This window comes from Priapulus caudatus, unplaced genomic scaffold (genome assembly GCF_000485595.1).
Source record: "Priapulus caudatus unplaced genomic scaffold, Priapulus_caudatus-5.0.1 Scaffold263, whole genome shotgun sequence".
In the NCBI taxonomy this organism is placed as follows: Eukaryota; Metazoa; Priapulida; class Priapulimorpha; order Priapulimorphida; family Priapulidae; genus Priapulus; species Priapulus caudatus.
This window is the reverse complement of record NW_014577324.1, coordinates 308,403-331,721: the sequence shown is the minus strand read 5'-3', so window position 1 is coordinate 331,721 and position 23,319 is coordinate 308,403. Positions and strand designations below refer to the sequence as shown.

Here is a 23,319-nt window from a genome sequence, read left to right as displayed (position 1 = left end):
GAGAGAGAGCAAGATAGAGAAAGAGAGACAGAGAGAAAGAGAGAGAGAGAGAGAGAGAGAGAGAGAGAGAGAGAGAGAGAGCGGGAGAGAAAAAGAGAGAGTTACAACTTACAGAGCTCTCTCTCGCTCTCTCTAACAGTAACAGGTATGACTGGTAACAGCATGAGATCATCACGGCCTGAACATTCAGCGCTCTATGACTCACGCTGCCACCCTTTCTGCGTCTGCCCTCGACTGGCCAGCATTGATGATTAATGCATTCTTACATCTGTAAAACTTCCCGTTTTAGCGGCTCCCCATGTCGCGAGGTATGAAATTGGCGTTACATCAATTTATATTACAACATTACATATATTTAAATCCTATATATATATATATATTTATATATATAATATATATATATTACAACTCGAAACAACTTAAACAACCAAAATTATAACACCTTGTGGAACCTAGTTTGGGAACCAACAGTGTTGCTTTGGTTTTACGTGACAGGCTTCACCCAGAAAGGTTACCCCCGTAGAGAGATTGTTAGTGTTACATCGGTGAACACACAAACACCGTGTAACTAATACAAATTAAAACTCATGTAAATGGAGCTCATGCAGTTTAATTTTTTTGGCGCCCGGGGGGGTGGGGGGCTGTTGAAAGCAAATGTTTATCAGCTGGTCCAAAAACCTACATTTATCGTTTCAAATTAAAGTCATTAACAAGTTTAATGTAGAAACTACAAGGTGCTAATATCAAAGATGGTTGTATCAGTGAGGAATTGTATGATTTTATGTGCAATTGATCGTACCAGATTAGCACATATTAGTGTTTATTTAAGACTTATTAAGAGGAAAATTTTCAGAAACCATAATTAAAAGATGGAGCAGCTTGGGACTGGAAGCAAACACTTTTACACTTACTCACGAGGTCTAATACAACTAGTTATACTATATTATACTATTTATAGGCTGCAAAATACTTAAAGCAAGATTGGAGAAAAAGATCGGAAACTATCAGTAAAAACTAAAAACTACGTGTAAATCCTGTTTACACCATTAGTCATTTCCGCGTACAGCAGACTAAAAATTTCACACACCGAAAATCCTTAGTACTTACACAGAGACACATCAGTTTCACTTTTTGCTGCACCGGCCTGCCCGCAAGCGAAAACTTCACGAACCAGCAAAACACATTCAAGACAATTTATTCTTGAAGGCCATCATCACACTGCACAAATCGGTGGGGGAGGGAAAGAGACATGCAGGGAGCAGGAAAGGAACGCGCAGAGGTGAGGGAAAGGCAGGTGGCAGGGGCGGGCGGCAGGGAGAAGCCCCGAAGGAAAGGGACGGACGACAGAAAAGGGAGAGGCAGTAAAGGGCGTCAAAGGGAGGGGTAGTAGGAAAGGCAGGAGCGGTGGGTGCAGCAAAGAAACTAGCGGCGGGGGTCCGGGTGAGGAGGGGCGGTAGGGTGGGAAGGAAACGGGCGATAGGTTCAGGAAAGGGATGCGCAGTGGGGAGCCGGAAGCAGAGGAGACGGGTGGGCGGCGAGAGAGACACCCACACTCGCGCGGTTCGTACCTCGGCTGAGCGCGTTCGAGGGCCGGCCGACGGACTGGTTGAAGCGCGCCTGCGGCAGGATCAGCTCCGAGATCTGCTGCAGAGCAATGAGGCTCGCCGGATGCGGGCCCTGCTGGATCTGACTCGAGATGATGTCCTCCAGCTCCTCGCGAAACGCCTGGCTGCTGAGGATCAGGTTCACGCGCTTACGTCTGTCCATCTCCTTCACGTCCTCCTGCGTGCGAAACACGAGAGAGAAACACGGAGCGGGTTAACGCGTGATATCACGGACACGAGGGGGTTTGCACTCCTGCGTGAGCGCGAGAGATGAACACGAGCGAGTCCGCGGAAAGAAGCAGTCCTCCTGCGTGTTTCATTAAAATTTATTTATTTTATTATGAATTTTTTGCGTGAGAAACACGGGTGGGTTAACGAGGGAGAGTTTGCAAGGGGGCGGGAATGAAGCCTAGCTCAGCATCCCTATGCTGGATTAAGGAGTGATTAATTACCCCGTTCACCTGGAGCGGGTTTGCCAGGGCCATGACCACAGCCTAGCAGCATCCCTACGCTGGATGAGGAAGCAGTAATAATTAACCCATCCACCCCTTGCAAACCCGCGGACATGCTCGCAGTCTAGCAGCATCCATACGCTGGATGAGGAAGCAGGAGTGATTAATCAACCCGTTCACCTGGAGCGGGTTTGCAAGGGGACACGAGGTTTTCGAGGGGGAGCGAACGCAGCCTAGCAGCATCCCTAAAAAAGCTAATTAGCTGGAGCGGATTTTATTCACCTGGAGCGGGTTTGCAAAGGGATGCGATTGCAACCTAGCAGCATCCCTACGCTGGATTAAGGTAAGTGACTAATTGGCCCGTTGACCCGGGGCGATCGACCCGGCAGTTCTAGCCAATTGGCATTGCGAGAGAACACTCTAAACACGATGCTTAGCAACGCGGTTGCCATGGCTGCAGCTCGCACGCGCGAAATAACCACGCACATAAACCCGGCTAGCTTACGAGAGACATAACAACGCCGTCCAAAGGGGGTTATCTTTAATTAAACGAGATTTCTACCTCACGCGGACGAATAGGTGGATCTGCCCTGCATCAGCCACCTCAACACAAGGCCTTAAAGATAAAATATTGCTTGTTTCCCCTTTACTGACCGACTCGCCAAAACGCCGCTACTCAACACATTTTATTGGCCGATTTATGGCTACCGTCAGAACACAGCATGGCACAGCGTAGCATAGAATAGCAGTGTTTCCCCTGCATTGACACGAGCGAGGCAGGCCGCCTCGCTCAAATTCTCAGCCGCCACACAGAGATTTGTCCAAAACACTGCCTCGCTGACGAAAATCACTGTTCTTCCACAGAACGGTGCTTATAATGCACCAAAAATAGCTTAATTAGAATGCACCAAATCGTGCACACCATTTTATCAAAAATTTTCCTGCGGTGCTCGCGTTGCTAGGACCTCGAAACGCGCAAACCCATCATAGGGATATTAACCACCTCACAGACCTTTTTGGCCAGGGGAAACACTGGAATAGTATATAGACTTTTGCGGGAAGGTAACACCGCCAACTCACCTTTATGACTGCTGGCTTCTGCATCTGCCGGATGTACTCCGGATCGTCCGGATCGACCGTGTCGATGAACCTGTCTCCGTTGGCCTGCACTTGTGTTTCTGCCATGGCGGCGGCGCGGTCTGCGATGCGATCGGGTTGTCGGCCCCGTGCTCCTCCTGTCTCTCCTGCGCTCTCGCTTGTCTACTCACTACCTGGTGCAAGCGAACGTCAATGTTAGGACCCGTCACGAATGTGTCTGCATGCTGCCTCGCTGCTGCAAGCGTACGCCAACAACGCTGGAACCCATAATGTGTCTGCATACTATACTCACTACTTGCAAGCGTACGTCAACAACGTTGGGACCCATCACACGTATACTGCATTGGTGTACATACACTAACGATGATGATTCATGGATGTAACTCAAATATATGGGTAGCTGCTCGCGAATGAGTCTATCACGCCTCGTGGTAGCAATGCAGGTTTGTTCGCCGTCCTTACCGCAGTTATATACGTGTACGTGTAGCTACCACTTAAAAGATGCTGTACAGTCAGGGATCATTAACTTACATGATGAGCACACACACACACGCACGTGCACACACACGCACGCCCACACGCGCATATGCAGACGCACGCACACGTACGCACATACTCGTCGTTTTTCTACACCCACACTCACAGATACATCCACTGTACAGCAGACATCAACTTCGAGCCACATTTCAAGATCTGGCCCATAGACCGCATCCACTACAAAGTACAAAATGCGGGCAACTTCCTGGAATCCAAGTAAAGCACAAACTAGCCACCAGACAGAGTACTGTACGTGCATACTGAACGATGATGATTCCATCGGTCTGGGCCCATCTACCCGGCTGATATATGTCAGGTACTGGCGTTGTCAGGTGTGTTTATGCTAGGAGGCATACACTTGACACTAGATGTACACGACCCTGCTCAGCTCGGGGAGCCTGCGAGGGAATGTTGCGATTCTCGCTCTAAATTTAGGTTGAGGGCTTCTGTACACATTCATCATCTCTGTATCGGTTTACACTCGACTGTGAGTGTGAGCAGTACGTGGTCCACATGACGATTAACCACCCAGCCACCTTGCTGCTGTACGGGCCAGAGTTTTGAAACTATGCGTGAAACTGTGCTAAATGCGACCTCATTCTTTTTATATAAATACAAACTTTTATGCATTTATTTTTTAGTAACACTTACAGTGACCTCGTAATCCCTTCACGTGCACAATTTAGAGACCAGCGTTTTCCACTGTGAATTCATTATTTTCTGCATCTAAAACGGACGTCGGCGATATAGGGAGTCTTATAGAGACATGTATGTTGCCAACAACAGTGTTTGTTTACAGTACACACTGATCGCTTGTATTTTTTTAATCTTCACCCCTCTTTGCTTGATGATTTAACAGCTTCATGCATTTTTCCTCACCTTGCCTACATATTTATTTCGTGATCCCTGTAAGGTTGACTGAAAATTCAGCAAGAACCTTAAGCTGCCCAAAGAAATCAGTTTTGAGGTATGTGCTTAAGCTTAAGGTCACCCGATGGAAAGAAGACACCTGGCAATGCATTAGCTGTTAAACCTACATGTACAATATAAAGATAATGTAAATAGCATAATATATATATATATATATATCTAGAAACTAGGGGTGGGATGGGTCATCAATAATATACATATCGATGTATCACGATACAGGCTTTGACGATACAAGTACATTTGACTATCCACGATACACGTATCGATATTCTACTGAATTAACCCCATAGCATTTGGTAGCATAGTTTCACCAGAAAACAACAGAAGCATGACACAATTAATTCACAGTAAATTCAATAACAGTTGTTGACGAAACACACCACGATACTTATTTGTATACATGTGCATTCACGGTATATCCATCACACATGTATGCTAGAGTACTGTTAAGTGTATCTGCTGAAAGCATCGCGATACATGTCATGTAGCGTGAAAGGTCTATCGTGATACGGATCGTATCTTGAGGTACCTAGCTGCCACACCCCCAGTAGAAACAAGTTGCCTGCAAAGCCCATGTACCTCTGCATATATATACACGGAGCGTTGTACAGACATAAGTGTCTAGCAGAGGCCAGAGCACGGAAATGATGATTCACTGTTTTAGATTCAGTCACACTGGCCACATTGTAAAATCCAATAAAAACGGAGACAGCTAATAGCGGGTAGCTCTATTGACTGTCTGCGTGTGGCACCACCCGCTGCAGCCAAGCCCATCTCTCAGCACATGCATGTGCACCGGCCAGTAATATCACTTGCGTACTCGGCTAAAACACACAGATGCACGAAAAAATGTGATTTTCTGTTTGTATGCACTCTCTCCCTCTCACTTCGCACATAGCACATGTAACTGTAAGTTGCTTGTACTGTACACACACGCCCACCGGCTCATTTTGACTGACTATAACCTTCAGTTAACTCTATAGAGTTTACACTGTAGTGCTCAGTATGTGTGGCAAATACATGTTTTAAATGTGTGCAAGGCCAGTTGCGGTAGGCTGATAGATCCAACATATCTATCAGAGATTCTATCACATTTAAACACTGTAAATACTCAACAACAGCATCTAGCACTTTACAAATAATGTTTTCTACATGCTATATATATACAGGGTTCTCCAAGAGCACTTATAGCCTGACGGCCTGCCAGGCTATCGTCGAGGCCTGCCACTCTCAATATCATAGCTGCCATGCTAAATATCATAGCCTCCAGACCTCCCTAGCACGCAAACCGCCTTCGGCGATTTGCAACTAGGACCGTAAAGGCAGCACCCCCATGCTATAATGAAAAAGCTTGGAGAACCCTGATATATATGAAAGTCACTTGGCAGTAAAGCAAGTAGCAGTAATGCCTTGTTATTATTCCCTATATATATATATATATCAATGTCGCCCACATAGCTCACAGCCCAATTTGTTTACCACACAAAGATAATCAAGGTGTTTAGTTTACAGAAAGACCCTGCCCCCCACACGCAAAACCTTATTTACACTGTAAATAAGGTTTTGCGTGTACTTTCTCTGCACCTCAAAGTTTAATTCGGGAAAGAAGCTTTGTATGGGAAAATTAGCAGGCACAACTACCATACATGTGTGACTCTGTAAATTACAGAGTCACACATGTATGGTAGTTGTGCCTGCTAATTTTCCCATACAAAGCTTCTTTCCCGAATTAAACTTTGAGGTGCAGAGAAAGTAAGGTAATAGCCCCCTGGGCAATGCTATTGTCTCGACTAATGCACAAGTCTGCGCGAATTTACACGTGACGAACGAATGCCCTGCAGTTTCCTGAAACACTAGTTATCGGTGAGCAACGAAGACTGAATCTAGTGCAATTTCTCCATCTTCCCGTAAAAACATTCCACCTAGACAGCATCCTCGCCCCCCAATGAAAGTGCCGAGGCCAGACATGTACGCCTGCAAACCAGGCCGGCGGGGCGTAATTTTCGCGAATCGGCACTGTACACGGCAAATTTACCGAGTTCAACAGAGTGGAAAATTCTAGCAGCGGGGGCTATGCTTGACTCTCCCCCAATTATAGCAGAATCCTAGTACCAGCATGTACCGACAACTTAGCTATCCAGCTCATTTAATCTAAGAGACTCACTCTCTAGACTATCATCAATATATACATACATTACATGACTTATGCTAGTCTTAACGTACTGAGGTTTTCATACATGCATGGATATTTAAGTTAGGCTATATATATGTACAGTCCCCTTGGCTACTGTATCAAGAATGAATTGATTCTCAACGACATGCCGCAAGTCTATACATGCATATTTACTGTACAGACTTAAATGTACGTGATAACTGCCCAATTTTTAGAGCGCTTCGATATTCTCAACTAGTACAAACACGGCTGTCGCACTACCGCCACCCACGAGCATAAATTTACACTGCAAACAAGCTCTCTGGCAAAGTACGGTGGAGGTTAGGTGCAATAACGTATGTTAAACCCAAAAAAAATAGTAGGAGAAAACATGTAGAGAACAGTAGAATGAACAGCAAAAAACCTATACTCTGTAAGGTTACGTTATTGTGTCTAGATGGAGGCATCCTTGAAAACCCCCGGGATGGCTGACTGTGCTAAGCATCAATGCCTCCTCACACCACACCCACCACCACTGCTGGCATTCCTACTCCTAGACTACATGCATGCATGCAAGATGAATTAGCATGTGATCAATGCCAGGCGGTTCTCAGTAGCCTGTTAGTGTTACTCAAACAGAGGCATTTGCTACCAGTTTGCAGCTTGATGAGAATGAGCATGGACTCTCATACCAGATACACAGCGACAGCAGCTATTAAATATTGGTAGAAGTGGGCGTTAGTAGTATGGCATATACACATGGCACACGAACTCACATTTTAATTATGTACGTGCAGTACAACATGCATTCGCACAGTACCCACAGTGTTCATGTAGTACACTGCATAAACACTGTACATAACCCTGTACTACGCCGCACGCACTGTACCGTACGAAGTACTCATGTACATGTTTCCATCAGCTTCTGCCTAATTACATATATATATAAGATAGATGTATTCTATGCTACTACTACTAGTAATAGTCAATATAATTATATATATATATATATATTATCCCCCACTTCTTTTGCTCTATAGAAATAGTAAAAAATCTAGCAGGTTTGACATGCCGACCGAAGTATGAGAATGTCAATTCCCTATCCATCAAAATAAGCATCTACTGCTATCTAAAAGCGCGTTCACACGGACGTTTTTGACCCGAGCCTAATTAGGCCTGCGCCAGATTTGGCTCGTGCCGAGCGTTCACACGGACGGTTTTTCGGGCATTGCCAATTTGGTCCCATTGAAAACGTCGGACCAGGCCCGAGCCAAATTTTAGCACCAGCTTTCGGCGAGCGGTAGAGCGGTAGAATCAGTTGAGTAGTAGATGCCGCGAGTGTCGAACGTGTACTTCGACGAAATAAAGTCCAAAACAGTATTAAAATTCGAAAAATTTGATCAGGATGCACGTTTTCAAGATTAATAATTGAACTCGGAATGGAAGTAAACACTCTGAATCGTACACAACGCCATCTCGCGACATACTGCCAAAGTATCTGTTGAGATATTTGTGCAATAAAATTTATTTGAATTTGAATTTGAATTTGAATTTGACAGACAGTATTCACTTGCGTACATGTGAACGCTCCGACTCAAACCGGCCTGAGCCAAATTTAACCCATTTGGCTCGAGCCAAACCATGACCGTGTGAACGCGGCTTAAGATGCCAAGCAGAACTCACCTAATATCAAAATTCAGCAAAAATTCCACTGCCGAATTGTCAGCAAACACGTACATATGGTATCATGCAGCCATTTTAAAGTTAAATAATGGTGGCACTAGTGAGCAGTCACTCCAGATTACATAGCCTGAGATGACCTTTATATTTCAAACTTAAATAAGCTTAGCACCAGCTTTAAATGTCAGATATACTTTCAGCATTTTTTTTCCAGCCGCATTAAAAATCGTTAATTTCGAGTACTCCATAAATGGCTTGCACTGTTTTGTGGTGAACCCTGTCTTCCAGACAGTGTGGTTGTTTTCGTCACCGGAAAAATTTGCATGCACACCGTAGCAGACACTAAAACCAGACTAGGACCGGAGAACAATTTTGTTCTGTCACAAATGGCATGGCCGTCGTACAAAATTATCATCGTTAACTTAAGTTAAATGAACACAAGACATCAATTACAATCATATTTAAAATGTATGCCACCATAATACAAAATATTGTAATACTAGAAATCCATCGCTTTCCAAGTTCTAATTGTATGTAGAGTAATATGGAATGTGCCACATTGCTGTGAAACAGGGCTCAACCTTAGCAACTTTGTGTACTTCTACTTTTATCCATAATCGTACATAAACACGTGCTTGCCTTTATTTAGTAAAGTCTAAAGAGTATTTTATTCTTTGAAATTTGGTCCAACTATCTGGGGTAGTGTTAATACGAATAATATGCAAATTCTAACTTATGCTATGCCTAAAATAGGGTCTAACTCTAAATTTAAAAATCCAAACAATTTAAAAACGCCCCCATGGAATTACTCAATTAGTGAATACAAGTTATTAATTTAAGTTTGTAGTTGTAGTAGCAATTGTTACCGATAACGATACGACAGCACAATACAATATCGGGCAGTAAATCATTATGCAATTTTAGTCACATAACTCACTTAGTACTGGCACTGACAGTAGTCCAGAACGCCGGTGCTGTGCTAGCGTGTACACGGACTCACCCCTCCTTCGTGCCTTGCCGATCGTTTGCAAATTAGTCACGGAAAACGAGAAATGGATGCCAAAAAAGCTCGTAAGCGTTCACTCGCTCACAACGCACATCAGACACCAAACATCATGCGAGAACTATACGTGTTTCTTTACACACTGAGCACAATGACACGAGATATATTTACCAAATTATGTGGGAATTTATCCTTATTATCTTCAGTTTTCACGAGCTTCTCGCAACAAGGTCGTCTACAGCATGGGTGCGGTTCCAAGCGACCACCAGGCGGCGTACCGGTACAGGCTGTAACAAGTGAGCAGTGCAAAGGATTGTCTGCTGGAGGAGAGGGAGGGAGGGAGGAAAGAAGGAAGGGATGGCTTGAGGGAGGAAGGGAGGGAGGACGGAAGGTAAGGATTGAGGGAAGACGGAACGTAATGATTGAGGGAGGATGGAAAGTAATAATTGAGGGAGGATGGAAAGTAAAGATTGAGGGAGGATGGAAAGTAATAATTGAGGGAGGATGGAAAGTAAAGATTGAGGGAGAACGGAAAGTAAGGATTGAGGGAGGATGGAAAGTAATAATTGAGGGAGGATGGAAAGTAAAGATTGAGGGAGAACGGAAAGTAAGGATTGAGGGAGGTAGGGACGGGTGAGGGATGCTGATGCTGATCACAATAATAATAATTATTATTATTAAAATACAATGTTAATAATAATAATAATAACAATAACAATAATTAAGCATTATGAGTTATGATTGCTTTTGTGCAGACCATTGTCAAGCATTATCTGAAAAAATTTTCATCGGCGCATAGCAACTAATAATAATGTATAATAGAAACATAACAAAGTAATACAATGTATTTATTATGTTATACAATGTTGTTATTGTTCGCGTAAAATGTGGCATTTGCCCCCTTCACTCCATAGAAATGTGGACACATTGCATGATGGTCAATGGTAGTCACCTTCCTATAGATAATAGTACACCACCCGCGCGTAGCTTCCCCCTAAGCAAAATGGGTTAGCTACGTTCCTAAAATCCACACATAACATATAATCATACTAGCGGGATACCCGGCGTTGCCCGGGGAAATCAGTGGCGTTACTCAGTTGGTGACCGCTTGGTTGAAAAGAAAATACTCCAAAAAATCGAACTATCTATCTATCCATGCATCTATCCATGCATCCATCCATCCATCGCATTCCATGCCATGCCATCCCATCCCATTGCACCGCATCCCATCCTATCCCATCCCATATCCCATCCCATCCCATGCCACCTCATCGCATCCCAGGCCATGCCATGCCATGCCATCCCATCCCATCACACCACATCCCATCCCATCCCATCCCATCCCATCACACCGCATCCCGTCCCATCCCATCCCATCCCATCCCATCCCATCCCATCCCATCCCATCCTATTCCATGCTATCCCATCCCATCCCATCCCAACAGTAAAAAATAATAAAATAAAATAAAATAAAAGTTATTAAAATAAAAAAGTCAAAAATTATATTATGAAATGAAATTATATAGAAAATATAATAATATTTGATATGTAACCTACATAGGCTTCCGTGAAGTGTTCCCGTCAGTTTGCGCTATCATTATTTATATATCATCTACCATAGTTTATTCTGGATTTTTACTAAACGTTTAAATGTGGTAAAAAATTTACATTTTAAAATTAACGGTGAATACGGCAGAAGTACATACTAAACAGTCCAAAAGTAAAGAAACAACGCATTTTTTCGAGTGGGATTCGAACCCATCATCAATGGTTTAGGAGTACGATGCTTTATCCATTCGGCTGTTGGGCCGGTACACACGTACGCGATGTATAATGTTAATCTGTACGCCATTTATTGATAAATAGAATTTTTATAAATTTTTTACTTTTTTACCTTTTTGAAATTTTGTTTTTTAGACGTGCTGATTCTGAAAATATATTTAGTTTTTTTCTAGGCTGCGAAGTTCTCTAGTTATGCGCGAACACACAAATTCGGCTGTACAACTTTATATATAGGTTCCACTACCTATAGATAGTTATTATTTTGTTACAAAAAAACTTGCCATGAACGTATATAGTGCTTTGAATTTTTCATATCCCACATCCATATAGACAGACATGACATCGTTTTCCACACTCTATCTCTTTTAGCTGAGCGCTAAGCAGAGAAGTGTGTACCATTTTTCAAGTATTTGGTATGACCCGGCCGGGAGTTGAACCCACGACCTTCCGCATACGACGCTAGCACTCTACCATTGAGCCATCGCTGCGGTATCTACTTTATGAATATAATTTTTATAAATTTTTCACTTTTCTGAAATTTTGTTGCCGCCAGAACCACCTCCCAGACGGGCTGATTCTGAAAATATGTTTAGTTTTCCTCTAGGCTGCGGAGTTCTCTAGTTATGCGCGAACACACAAATTCGCCTGAACAACTTTATATATAGATAATCAATCTCGCGTTTTAAGGCGGATTGGAAGATTTGGCGCCACATAATAATACGGTGAAACGTTGAGAAATTTTTCATATCAAACAATTCGATAATATAGAGAATGATGGACTGCTTTCCATCATGCAACAGACCAATGAACAGACAAAGGGGGATCCGGGGGTTTTTACGTCGTTTTCCAGCGGAATATGTTCTCTCTGTTTTAATTATATGATTATAACAAGGTGTGATATGTTTCAGCAGATATGCGCTCAGACAGGTCTAGCCCTATCTTCCCCACGTCTTAGGAAAGCTCGTAAGATTAACACCTCATAATTATTAAAGAGAGGTATTGGAATAAAGACATTTATACTAGGGGATATGTAGGCCTACTCTCTGATTTAGATTTGATATTGAAAAAAAATTATGTATTTCTATCTTTCATTTGGCATCACACACCCACTACATCTCATGTGCGATACTAGCGCCGACCAACGGTAAGAATAAGGTACAATCTTTCACTCGGCGGAATGTTGAGCAGATTGGGGTGCTTAGAAATATGTGACTGTGAGGGAAAGAAGGGGATCATTCATATTTACTTTCATATCGCTCTCCACCTGAATATGTCCTCTTTATTTTAAACATGTAATTATAACAAGATTTGACGTGTTTGAGCAGATATGCGCCAGACAGATCTGGCTCTATAATCTATCCCATGTCCTAGCGAAGTTCAGAATACTGGCTCCTAATAATAATCAAAGAAGGGATTTGGGGTCGATATATTTACATTTAATTACTCAGAGCAGGGGCGTGTACAGGGGGGGGGGTCCAGGGGGTCCGGACCCCCCCCCCTGCTCGCGCAGAATGTCCATTATATTTTTATTAAACGTTTTATTTTCTTTTAAAGATTGCACCAGACAAAAATGGTATTGATGCACATATCAAGATAAAGTTATTGTTGTGTCAGATGCGAGGAAACGCATATGAGGGGGTCTAATTTCAAAAAAAATCTGGTGGAAGGACCCCCAGACCCCCCTTTCGCCGCGAGCACCTACAGTGCTCGCAAGTTTGGGTTACGGTTAGACCCCCCTCCCCCTGGTACAAATCTTGTACATTCCCCTGCAGGGGTGTGTAATATGTGTGTGGTTTACAGACAAAACCCATAATTGTGTGTGAGTGCGTCTGTGGTATAATTAGAGAGGTATTTATAAGACGAAGGTGAAGTGGAAAATTGGACTGCAAGAATTGCCACGTAACTGTAGAGAAAGAAGCATGGTGATGACGTGTTATACGAACTCTACACATATATTGGACATGTATACACAGACGGTTGCTTAATATTAATAAATCGCTTTTATTATTATAATTTTATTAGGATATATATATATAATATAGTAAATAAATAAATGTATATATAATTTATAATGTTTATTATTTTATGACCATAATTATTTTATTATTAGTGGTCCATTTAATAATTGGAAAATTTTGTGAGTTCGTTTTAATAACAATAAACTAGTATATAGGCCACGAGCATATAATGCGTTGTGCCAGGGATGCGTAATTAAATAAATTGCTTTCCAAGCTCAGAATGTTGTGCTATCAACACGAATAATTCATGCTCTGCTATCGCCCCCGGGCGTGTCATGCGTGCTAGACGCGAATCGAACCAACGGTTCCAGCCGTACGGGTCTTCCGTTGCCGTGCTTTGCGACGTTGGCTACGACCGCAGCGCCCTCTGCGCCGACGTCCTTCGAAACCTTCTGTCTCTTCACCCGCAGTGCTTTCGGCTGCGGCGTTTTCGTTGGCGACGTCGCATCCTTGGCTCCCTGCCGCCGCTTGGCGGCCGTTTTCGAGCCGACGTGTTTCCTGCCGTCAAGCGACTTCTTGCCGACCGTTCGCGACGCGCGCAGTAGCGGTTTGAGTATTCGCGCGCGCGGCACTGTCGCCGCTAGAGGCGCCACGTGCTTTTTCTCCCACGTCGCCGACTTACTCCTCACCCTGGCGGTGAGTTCTGCGATGGGAAGCGGCTGCGTTTGCGACAGCCGTATCTTCCTCACCCGCGTCGTCGTCGTCTTCGTCGTCAGCAGTGGCAGCGTTGATTCTAGCTTGGCGACGGCGTTCGTCGACATGCTAGAGATACGGGGCGTGCCAACAAGATGCGGGAAGGAGGTCGCGGGATGCGGATCACTCAGGACGGCCACATTCCGCGCTATCTTCCCGGCGACCGGTTTCCCGTCGGCGGCTCGATCAAGCGCGAGCGTCGCCGCCTCTCCGTCAGGTGGCGCCACTGCTGCGGCGTCGGCGTCGGCGATCGCCTCGACGTGCGTCACGGCATCGTGTCTCAGCGGGGCGGCGTGGGCCTTCGTGCTGCTGCGAGGCGCGTGGGAAGCTGGTGTGACGACGTCGACCTGTGGGTCGAAGTCGCGGTGTGGGTGAGCGCGATGTCGTACGTTGATCATGGAGACGGCACGTCGGCGCTGCTGGAATCCCGCCGCGTCACGGAGGCGGCGGCGGGCGTTGCCGTCGGCTCGGCCCGCGAACACGCCAGCCGACGTACCGCGCACGACTGCCGCGTCACGCGTCGGCAGTGACGACAGCGGCAGCGGTGACGGCAGTGACGGCGGCGGCAGTGACGACGGTGACGGCGGCGGCAGTGACGATGGCAACGGCGGTTGTGACTGCAGCGGTGACGGGAGTGATAGCGGCAGCGAGGACGACAGCGGCGGTCGTGACTGCCGCTGTGACGATGACGGCAGTGACAGTGGCAGCGGTGAGGGCAGTGACAGTGGCAGAGGTGACAGCGGCGGTGGTGGTGGCGACGTGAACGCACGCCCGACGTCTTCCCTCGTCGTCCTGCCGCTGCTGCGCGACACCGACAGCGCGTCGCGACTACCCCTGCTTCCCTCCTCCGTGCTCGTCGTCGTCGTCCAGTCGCACGAGTCGTTGACGTCGCAGCGCACGCCGTCGGCGAACGTGATGCGCAGGTCTGCCGACCGGATGCCGTCGCTACGCTCCAGCAACGACGTCGGCTCCGGCGCGCTCTTCCTCAGGTGCAGTCCGTCGGTGGTCGCGTACAGCACGGGCACCTGGAACACAGGACTCGCCTGCTGCTGGTTACCTGGGATGCTGATGTGTCCCTTCCTACGACAGCGTGCCTCGCTGAGGGCCGCACGCAGGGGTGGGAGCAGGACGAGAGCAGCAGCAGGAAACACGGCGGGGTAGGCAGCCGCCATCCAGTATACGACTGCGTGTATCGGCGCGCCGCAGCGTAGGGACTCCGCTAGGGGCGCGTCGAGCGCTGCAGCGACGACGGCGAGCGACGCCGACGGAAGCTTTAGGATGAGAAAGGTCGCGGCGACGATGCCGACGAACCTACCGAACATACGGTCGTCCCACGCATGCGCAGCGTGGCCGACGAGTCGCTCCCTGCTCGACAGCACGTCGTGCGACGCGCTCGCGACGTCGGCCGCCCGCTCGTCGCCGCGGCACGGCGCCACCTGCCACGCGACGACGAGAAGGAGAAGGACGCACGGCACGCATGCACAGACGACGACGGCGAGCAGTGCGTAGACTGCAGACTCTCGCGTTGCTACGCAACAGACCAGGTTCGTACTCCCGCGCAGCGAGACCGGTACGACCCCGACGAGGACGGGAACGTTGACGATGATCGACACCAGCCACGTGGCGCCGATGGCAACGCGGACCTTCGTCGGCGTCATATTCGTCCGGTAGAAGGCGGGAGCGGCGCTGTGAAGAGTGCGTTCGGCTGCGGCGAGGGTGAGTCCGTATAAGATCCCAGCGTCGACCGATCGTCCCGTAAACACACTCAGCTGACAGAGAAATCTCACTGCCTTCCACGCGGAGAGCAGCTGCAGCAGCGCCATCTGTTGCAGATTCAGCGAATCGAGCAGCGTCGCCACGCATAAATTCAGCAGAAGCGGTGACGTCATCGGTGACGCGCCGCGGCTGCTCGCCGCCATGCAAACGCAGACAACGGCGTTCGCAACGAGAGACGCGATCGAGGCGACCTCTAGGAAGATTCCTGCGGGCAGCAGCGACGTGTGTTCGGCGACGCCCTCCGTCGCGTTGTCGGCGACCATCAGCGCAGCCGACGCCTCCCCGTCCACTGCCGCACTCATGTTGTCGCTGTCGTAGTTCACCAGTATAGAGGGACGGCATAAATCCTGCTGCGCGACAGTAGAGAAATAATTATCATTGTGACACTGTGATAGACGTAATTGAATATTAGTCATTCAGGCATAAATCCTACACACGAGTGATATTATATTTGTTAGTGTTTTTATTAATAATTTTATTATTATTATTATATTATTATTATTATTATTATTATTATTGTGACATGTTTATCGGTGATGAACGTTTAATTAACATATAAGCCCAGGATGATCCCCCGTGAATGCAGACGGTGCCGGAATGACAATCAGAGTCTGTTGTCAACATCTAATCAGTGTCGCGGTCGGACGTTCTAAATACAATGTAACAAGATGCTGCATGAATAAAAAAACATACCCATGCACCGTACGTCCCGTCTCAAGCTTTAGATGCTTTATAAATTTAATAAATCGTTGCGAATATTTTTGCAGGTGAGTATTCACGCGCTATTCATTTTTTATCACATACCAGCGCATGGTTAATGATAATCTACCATCACATACCAACGCATTATTAACTCACCATCACATACCAACGCATGCTTTAATCTACCATCAGATACCAACGCATGCTTTAATCTACCATCATATACCAACGCATTATTAACTCAGGCATCACATACCAATGGCATGCTTTAATCTTACGCATATATAGCCAACGCATTATTAACTCAGGCATCACATACCACGCAATGCTTTTAATCTTACCATCAGATACCAACGCATGGTTAATCTACCATCAGATATACCAGAACATGGTTAATCTACCATCACACAGTAACGTATTACAATTAATCCGCCGGCGCGCCCCATCACATCCACTTAAGTATTACAATTAATCTACCAATCACATACTAGCGCATGGTTAATCTACCATCACATACTAGCGCATGGTTAATCTAGCATCACACAGTAACGTATTACAATTATCCACCATCACATACTAAACGTATTACAATTAATCTACCATCACATACTAGCGCATAGTTAATCTAGCATCACACAGTAACGTATTACAATTAATCTACCATCACATACTATCGCATGATTAATCTACCATCACATACTAGCGCATGATTAATCTATCATCACATACTATCGCATGATTAATCTATCATCACATACTAGCGCATGATTAATCTACCATCACATACTAACGTATTACAATTAATCTACCGTCACATACTAGCGCATGGTTAATCTACCACCATCACATACCAACGCATGGTTTCACAACTAGAAGCTGGCTTCACAGCACAACGATTGGCGCTCCTCCAGTGCGGTCCGTCTCATCTACATTCCACCACGCTCTCCCCGACGCTCCACCATTCATTTTGTCACCAAACTTCACATCTGTTGTCGTTTCTTTTTAGGAACAAACTATCAAATGTCGCATCGACACAATTCAGCAGCGTGGAATGCCGTCGCAACTGCACCTGGTCCCAATACCCGCCTGACACCGTCCTATAGACTGACGCTACGTGCATTAATCCGCGCACGGATACGGCAAACCTCGTTAGCAACGATCGGTCGCAAAACGGACGGGTGCCGGTCCACGCCGACCGTCGCCAAGTGGCTGGGGAGTGTATTGATTCCGAATTGCGTTGTCAGCGGTGATAAAGTTATTCGATGCCAGACATCCCATCTGTTTTACTGTCGCCGACACAATGACACGGATAAGTGCTTGGCAATCGATCGATCCATCTATCGATCCATCCACCTGAAAAGACTTTTTTGTTTTTTCTCTCTGTGCTTGTGTGCTGTGTTTCTCTCTCGATACATGAATTGCTCTGGCTGCTGGTAGGTGTAACGACGGCTGGTGCTACCTGAAATCAATAGTGGGGTTAGCTTAGGAATTTTTTAGTGGTTGCACACGGTGGGGTTGGCATGTTATTAACAGCGTGTGTCGAATTTCGTGTGGAATTATGAAAAAGACATAAGAAGTCGTTAAAGATAGTAGTAGAGTAGAGAAAGTAGAAGTATGGCACAAGAATGAGGTCCCGATCAAGCGGTGGTACCGATTAAGTGGTGAGCGTATAACAACGTGCATGGGGATTGTTTTTCAAAAACGTTATTTGTGCGATGCGCTCGTTTATCAAGGTCCCGATAAAACGGGAGCCACTGTAGTGACATAGAAATCAGAACTTTTTAGAAATACACCAAACAAATTGTCAAACTATATAACGACTTCGCTTACACGCGATTGCGTTTATTATATTAAAATTGCCACACTTAGAAAACGCGGAGTATTCTTGCCAATAAATTTACTCGCATTGCACTCTTATGTTTTAATCTGCACATGAAACAACAGTAGAGGTTACGTTTATTTATCTATATGTGTGCTGTATTAGCTGGAAGAGTTTACGGATGTAGCCGAACTTGTCCGAACAAGCTCGCCAGGGCTCGGACATCGTTACAAACGCAGATGCCCAAATTGAAGCCGCGGACCTTTCATTAACGCCGCGAGGGTGCGCCAGTGATCATGTGTCAATTTCTGCGTCCCAGTGATCAAAATTTAGGGAAAGTCAAACCGATATCGTATAGGCGTATATACTTATACACACGCACGCACGCACGCACGCACGTACGCACACACACACACGCGCGCGCGCGTGTGCACGCACGTGTTAGTGGGTGCAAGTGTTCGTGAGCACGTCTGTGTGCGCGCACATGGACGTGTGCGTGCGTGCATGTGCTCGTGCGTGGACGCGTGCGTGCGTGAGCATAAAATACACGTTGTGTTGTAAAAGGAAAAAATAAAAGAGACAAAACAAAAATAACAATAACATACCTATTACAAGAATATTACCATCTTCTTATATTAGTAATTTGTAACTTCATTCACATTTTCATCCATCAGTAATAATACAAGTAGTCAAGCTTGTACAACAATACAGCAAATCAAATGCTACGAAAATACGTTCGGTAGCTAATAACAATAACATAATGTAACATATCACAGAAGATAATTATCAAGATTTTTGCAACAATACAGGGGGTTACTTCACAACGTTTAGTTTACGCTATGTAACCCCATGATCCACGGTTACATTCTCCATGCATCTAGCAGAGGCACTGCGTTTGGCATTCATTCTACGGCGACGTCAGCTGAAGATTGTCGTATTCTGCGATGCCAAAGTTTCCGGTTCCTATGGCAACGAATCCCTGCTGGATATTAGGAGGAAGATTCGTGCGGGATGCTGTCTTTCCGTCTACGGTGGCCAAAAATTCTTTGCCCTGCGGAGGAATCGATGGTGACAGTTAGCTCACGCAAGCTATAGGTAGAGGTGGGTGGTACAGGAGTGTAGAGATGGGTGGTACAGGAGTGTAGAGGTGGGTGGTACAGGAGTGTAGAGGTGGGTGGTACAGGAGTGTAGAGGTGGGTGGTACAGGAGTGTAGAGTTGGCCCCTCTGCCTCAATGAACCCTATAATCCAAGATTCGGGTTGAGCAAGAATTTAAAACATTTCACGTTGTTTTCGGTGATGCAATTTACCTGTTTTTTGCGTGCGCGTGTGTGTGCGTGCGTGTGTGTGTGTGTGTGTGTGTGTGTGTGTGTGTGTGTGTGTGTGTGTAAGTGTGCGTGTGTGTGCGTGCGTGCGTGTGTGCTCATGCTCGCGTTCGTGTGTGTGTGTGTCTACAAATGTCTACCTGTATAAGTCAGCTTTCACTTAAGCACCCGCGTTTTCGTGTGTGGCTCACCTGAATTTCTACCTGTGACCGCTACTAAAGATGCCATCTGTACTGCTTACCTGAACGCGCACTTTTATGGTGTGCCATTCATCGTATGACATCTCCAGAGTTCCTCCTGCGATTACAGTTACCAAAGCTGAAACAAGATAGAGCCACGTGTCACAAATTATAAGCATCGTAATCTTGGCAAGAGAAGAGAAGAGAGAGATAGAGAAGATAAGAGAAGAGACAGACGTATGGAAAGATTTCAATGATTTCTGTATTGGCACGATCATGAAGGTTGCACACGAGTGTTCAAATAAAGTTTTTTCGTGTTTTTGTCATCCCATTCCTTTCCTTCATCTCTAGTTGATAGTAAGATTGAAACCTTTCTGATCCACACAACTGATATGTCACTTTGATCAACGTTAGCTTCTCTCATTCTTTGTTAATCCCATCGACTATGACGAATAACCTTTGTATGGCTGCAGAGTCAAGCAATACTGACCAGAACAACGATCAGAATTTGTGCAAAACTGTGCAACGCATGCGTGTACGTCCGTATACTAAACCTAGAAAGCTTACTGAAGATATCGATCTGATCGATTGAACGCGTGGTCACTTTAGGACCTACCAACGTCAGCTGTGAGAAGAAAGGTTTTGTCTTTCGGGTACACCCAGAAGAAGGCACCTAGCGCTCTCCCACTGTCACATCCCATGCGGCCGCTGACACGCACTGCGAGAAAGACAGCTACGGTGCCTCCATCTAGTGGGATGTAAACGTCGACGCTCGCAGACACGTCGGTCCTGTGAATAAACAGCATCAACTGATGAGCTCACAGTTTGTAACGATGTGCAATAATCGGGAAACATCAACACGATGTTTTCCGGCTATTGAGAAGGGATGAAAAACAGTGCAACATATTAACAACAGGAATTTGAGTTTCTTTGCGATATGCCAGTGGACAAAGCGCACGGATGGGGGCGAGCAATGCATAGTTGCGTGCGCCACAGATACTGCGCTGATTGATAATAGCACGTGTGAAGGGTCAATGATCAGTATCCTGAGCAGAAGATTCCCCCCCCCCACCACCACCCACCACCACACACAATCTGCATGAGATTTACCGAGAATTGATCGGGTGCCAAGTTTCCCCTGAAACGCAGGAAGCAACCTCCCATTATAGCTACGTTTATTAGCTCTAGGCGAGTCAGGAGCCTCAATCCTGTTTCCTATCTTTCATTTATTTAGGGGGTAAAGCCGCACATGTAGTCATTGGTGGCTCCTAATGGCACTGTCAGTTCACCCTACTGGTGCACACCGCAAATCTTCCCTATAAATATATCCTAGCATACAATATCATTGAGATACTGCTAAACAGAGCTTAGTGTAGAGAATAAAATTATGATTTACCATGTTTTAAAGAGCAGTGTTTTGCAGTAATGCTTCGTCAGATATAGATACGAGGACTATGCAAGGTAGGTTGAGGCAGGCAATGCATATAGAAAAATATAATAATAATGAACACACTCGTAAATAAACCATTCCAACGACTTTGCTTTGACACGAAGGCAGCTTAACTTACTATCAAGCCTATATAATAAGAATGATTATTTATTCATGCAAGAGAGGGCAGCACAGGATCACTGTAATGAATCCATATGTCCAAGGTTGGGACACGGTCAACCAAGAAGCCACCGGCTAATGACGTGATCCACTTTGGAAATAATAATAATAAATATAATATATAATACATAAATCCAGGCAGTACATGGTACAGTTGCAGAGGTCTTACCCAAATGCTGGGTGTTTTACTATTACAACGTTATAACAGCCCTGGCATATTAACAGGAGTCGAAAACATATTTATCAATATACTCCTGATATTAACCCAAACCTATATCGTCTATTTGTTCAACCTTCCTTTGGCTGCAGATTGCGGCAGCCATTTTATCTTAATATTGATTTTGCCACGTGACATGTTTGCACTAATTATAAACTTGCTCGCAGTATTTTGCACAGCCATATAGCAAATATTATATGTAATGAAGCGAAAGTTATTATAAGTTAGAACCGCGCCGCGCGTTGGAAAGAAGGTGATTAAGAAAGTGATTAACAAGCATGGGACGCGCCTCGGACAATCCTCGTTAGAGGCGCTAGGCCAGACAGCCCTTGCTAGCTTTACAAACAGCAGCAAGGCGACATCTTAAATAAGTAATTAGCCTACAAACAATCGGTACGACCAGGGACCAGTGGTCAAGCTGACCAAGGCTAGGCATACCTCTGAAACTAATTAACCTACACTGCCAAAACTCGTGGGCCTAGTTAAATCACGTGGTCAGTGAAAAATGGTATATATATACACACAACTTTCCGATAGAAATCAGAACCAAACCTGGCTCTCCCATGTGGTATGTATCAATAGGATTGTCTTATCGTATTCGTGTCTTATCGTATTCGTGTCTTATTGTATTCGTGTCTTATCGTAGCTTATGTTTCTTTAAACTCTTTGGAGACATAGTACGTTTTGTGATAGACTCCTTTGTTACCGTATACATAAATTCTGTTGGTAATTATATGTTATATATATATATATATATATATATATATATATATATATATATATAACTATAAGCAGAAGTAGCCTAACATACATAATAGGCAGATACGTCTGCTATGTTAGCTTTGATGTAAGCCGCGTGTGCGGAGCTAAAAGCGCCGCGCCAAGTGATCTACAAATCAATAATTGCTGCAGCTAATCACGTGGTGCGGCAGAGGCGACTGTTCACGATCAACAGGTTTCCTATCATTAGCCAACATTACGCGCCAACCACACCCCCACAGTCCCAGTCCCTAGTGTTAGTCATACGAGTGCCAGCCCTAACAGGTTCTATAAATAGTTATTATCCTATATAGTTACATAGATAGTATTATATATATATATATATCATGAGTAAATAACTGGGGTATCATATTATATAATAGGCGGTGTTGCCTCTATTACTCGGGTATTCTCTCTCTCTCGCTTTCCCCACACACGCACGCACGCACACACACACGCACGCACGCACGCACGCACGCACGCACGCACGCACACACACACGCACGCACACACACACATACACACACACACACACAACGCCAACTAGATGTTCATAGAGAATGCAAGGTGAGGAACAGCTATCATCTGAGACTATTCGGCGTCGCACACAAAGCAGCTATCACCCAGATAGGGCGCATATCTACGCAACGAGTTCATAGGGCTGCCACCAGCAACCACGTGCCGCGATCGCACACAAACATAGCAGTAACCGTAACATGAGGGGTTGCCAAACCCTGACTAGTTCGTCCATGCGCGTCATAAGGGGCGCCATACATTATTCTTCATGCCTAACATCGGCCCGACACAAAGCAGTACCTACCACCAAGGGGTACCACCAATAGTACGATGTTCATAGGAGGCGCCATGCTCACGCTGATCCAACGGCCGCTCGCACAAATGCAGATACCACCACGCGAGGGGTCCGCCGACCCGATAGTTTCATTAGGGGGCGCCACGCCGGCATCGGCACAAAGCATGTTAGCCA

The 23,319-nt window shown here is 45.5% G+C and overlaps 2 protein-coding genes across 2 annotated transcripts in view; both read right to left on the bottom strand.

Annotated features, from left to right (window-relative positions):
* Positions 1-1,568: 1,568 nt before the first annotated feature.
* Positions 1,569-9,732, bottom strand: LOC106808256 (alpha-adducin-like; the record flags this gene model as incomplete). The annotated part of the gene is given in 3 exon segments (XM_014810887.1): positions 1,569-1,782; positions 3,137-3,327; positions 9,628-9,732. Coding segments are annotated over 2 exon segments (319 nt in total), but the record flags the coding sequence as incomplete, so codon positions are not given.
* A 9,122-nt stretch (positions 9,733-18,854) lies between these two features.
* The window catches only part of LOC106808255 (galactocerebrosidase-like), a 57,482-nt gene continuing 53,017 nt past the window's right edge, over positions 18,855-23,319 (bottom strand). Inside the window, exons 13-15 of the mRNA XM_014810886.1 lie at positions 20,366-20,538; positions 19,812-19,888; positions 18,855-19,297 (exon numbers count right to left, since the gene is read on the bottom strand). Coding sequence (XP_014666372.1) covers positions 19,154-19,297; positions 19,812-19,888; positions 20,366-20,538 — 394 coding nt within the window. The 3' untranslated portion in view covers positions 18,855-19,153. The remainder of the gene's footprint in view (positions 19,298-19,811; positions 19,889-20,365; positions 20,539-23,319) is intronic.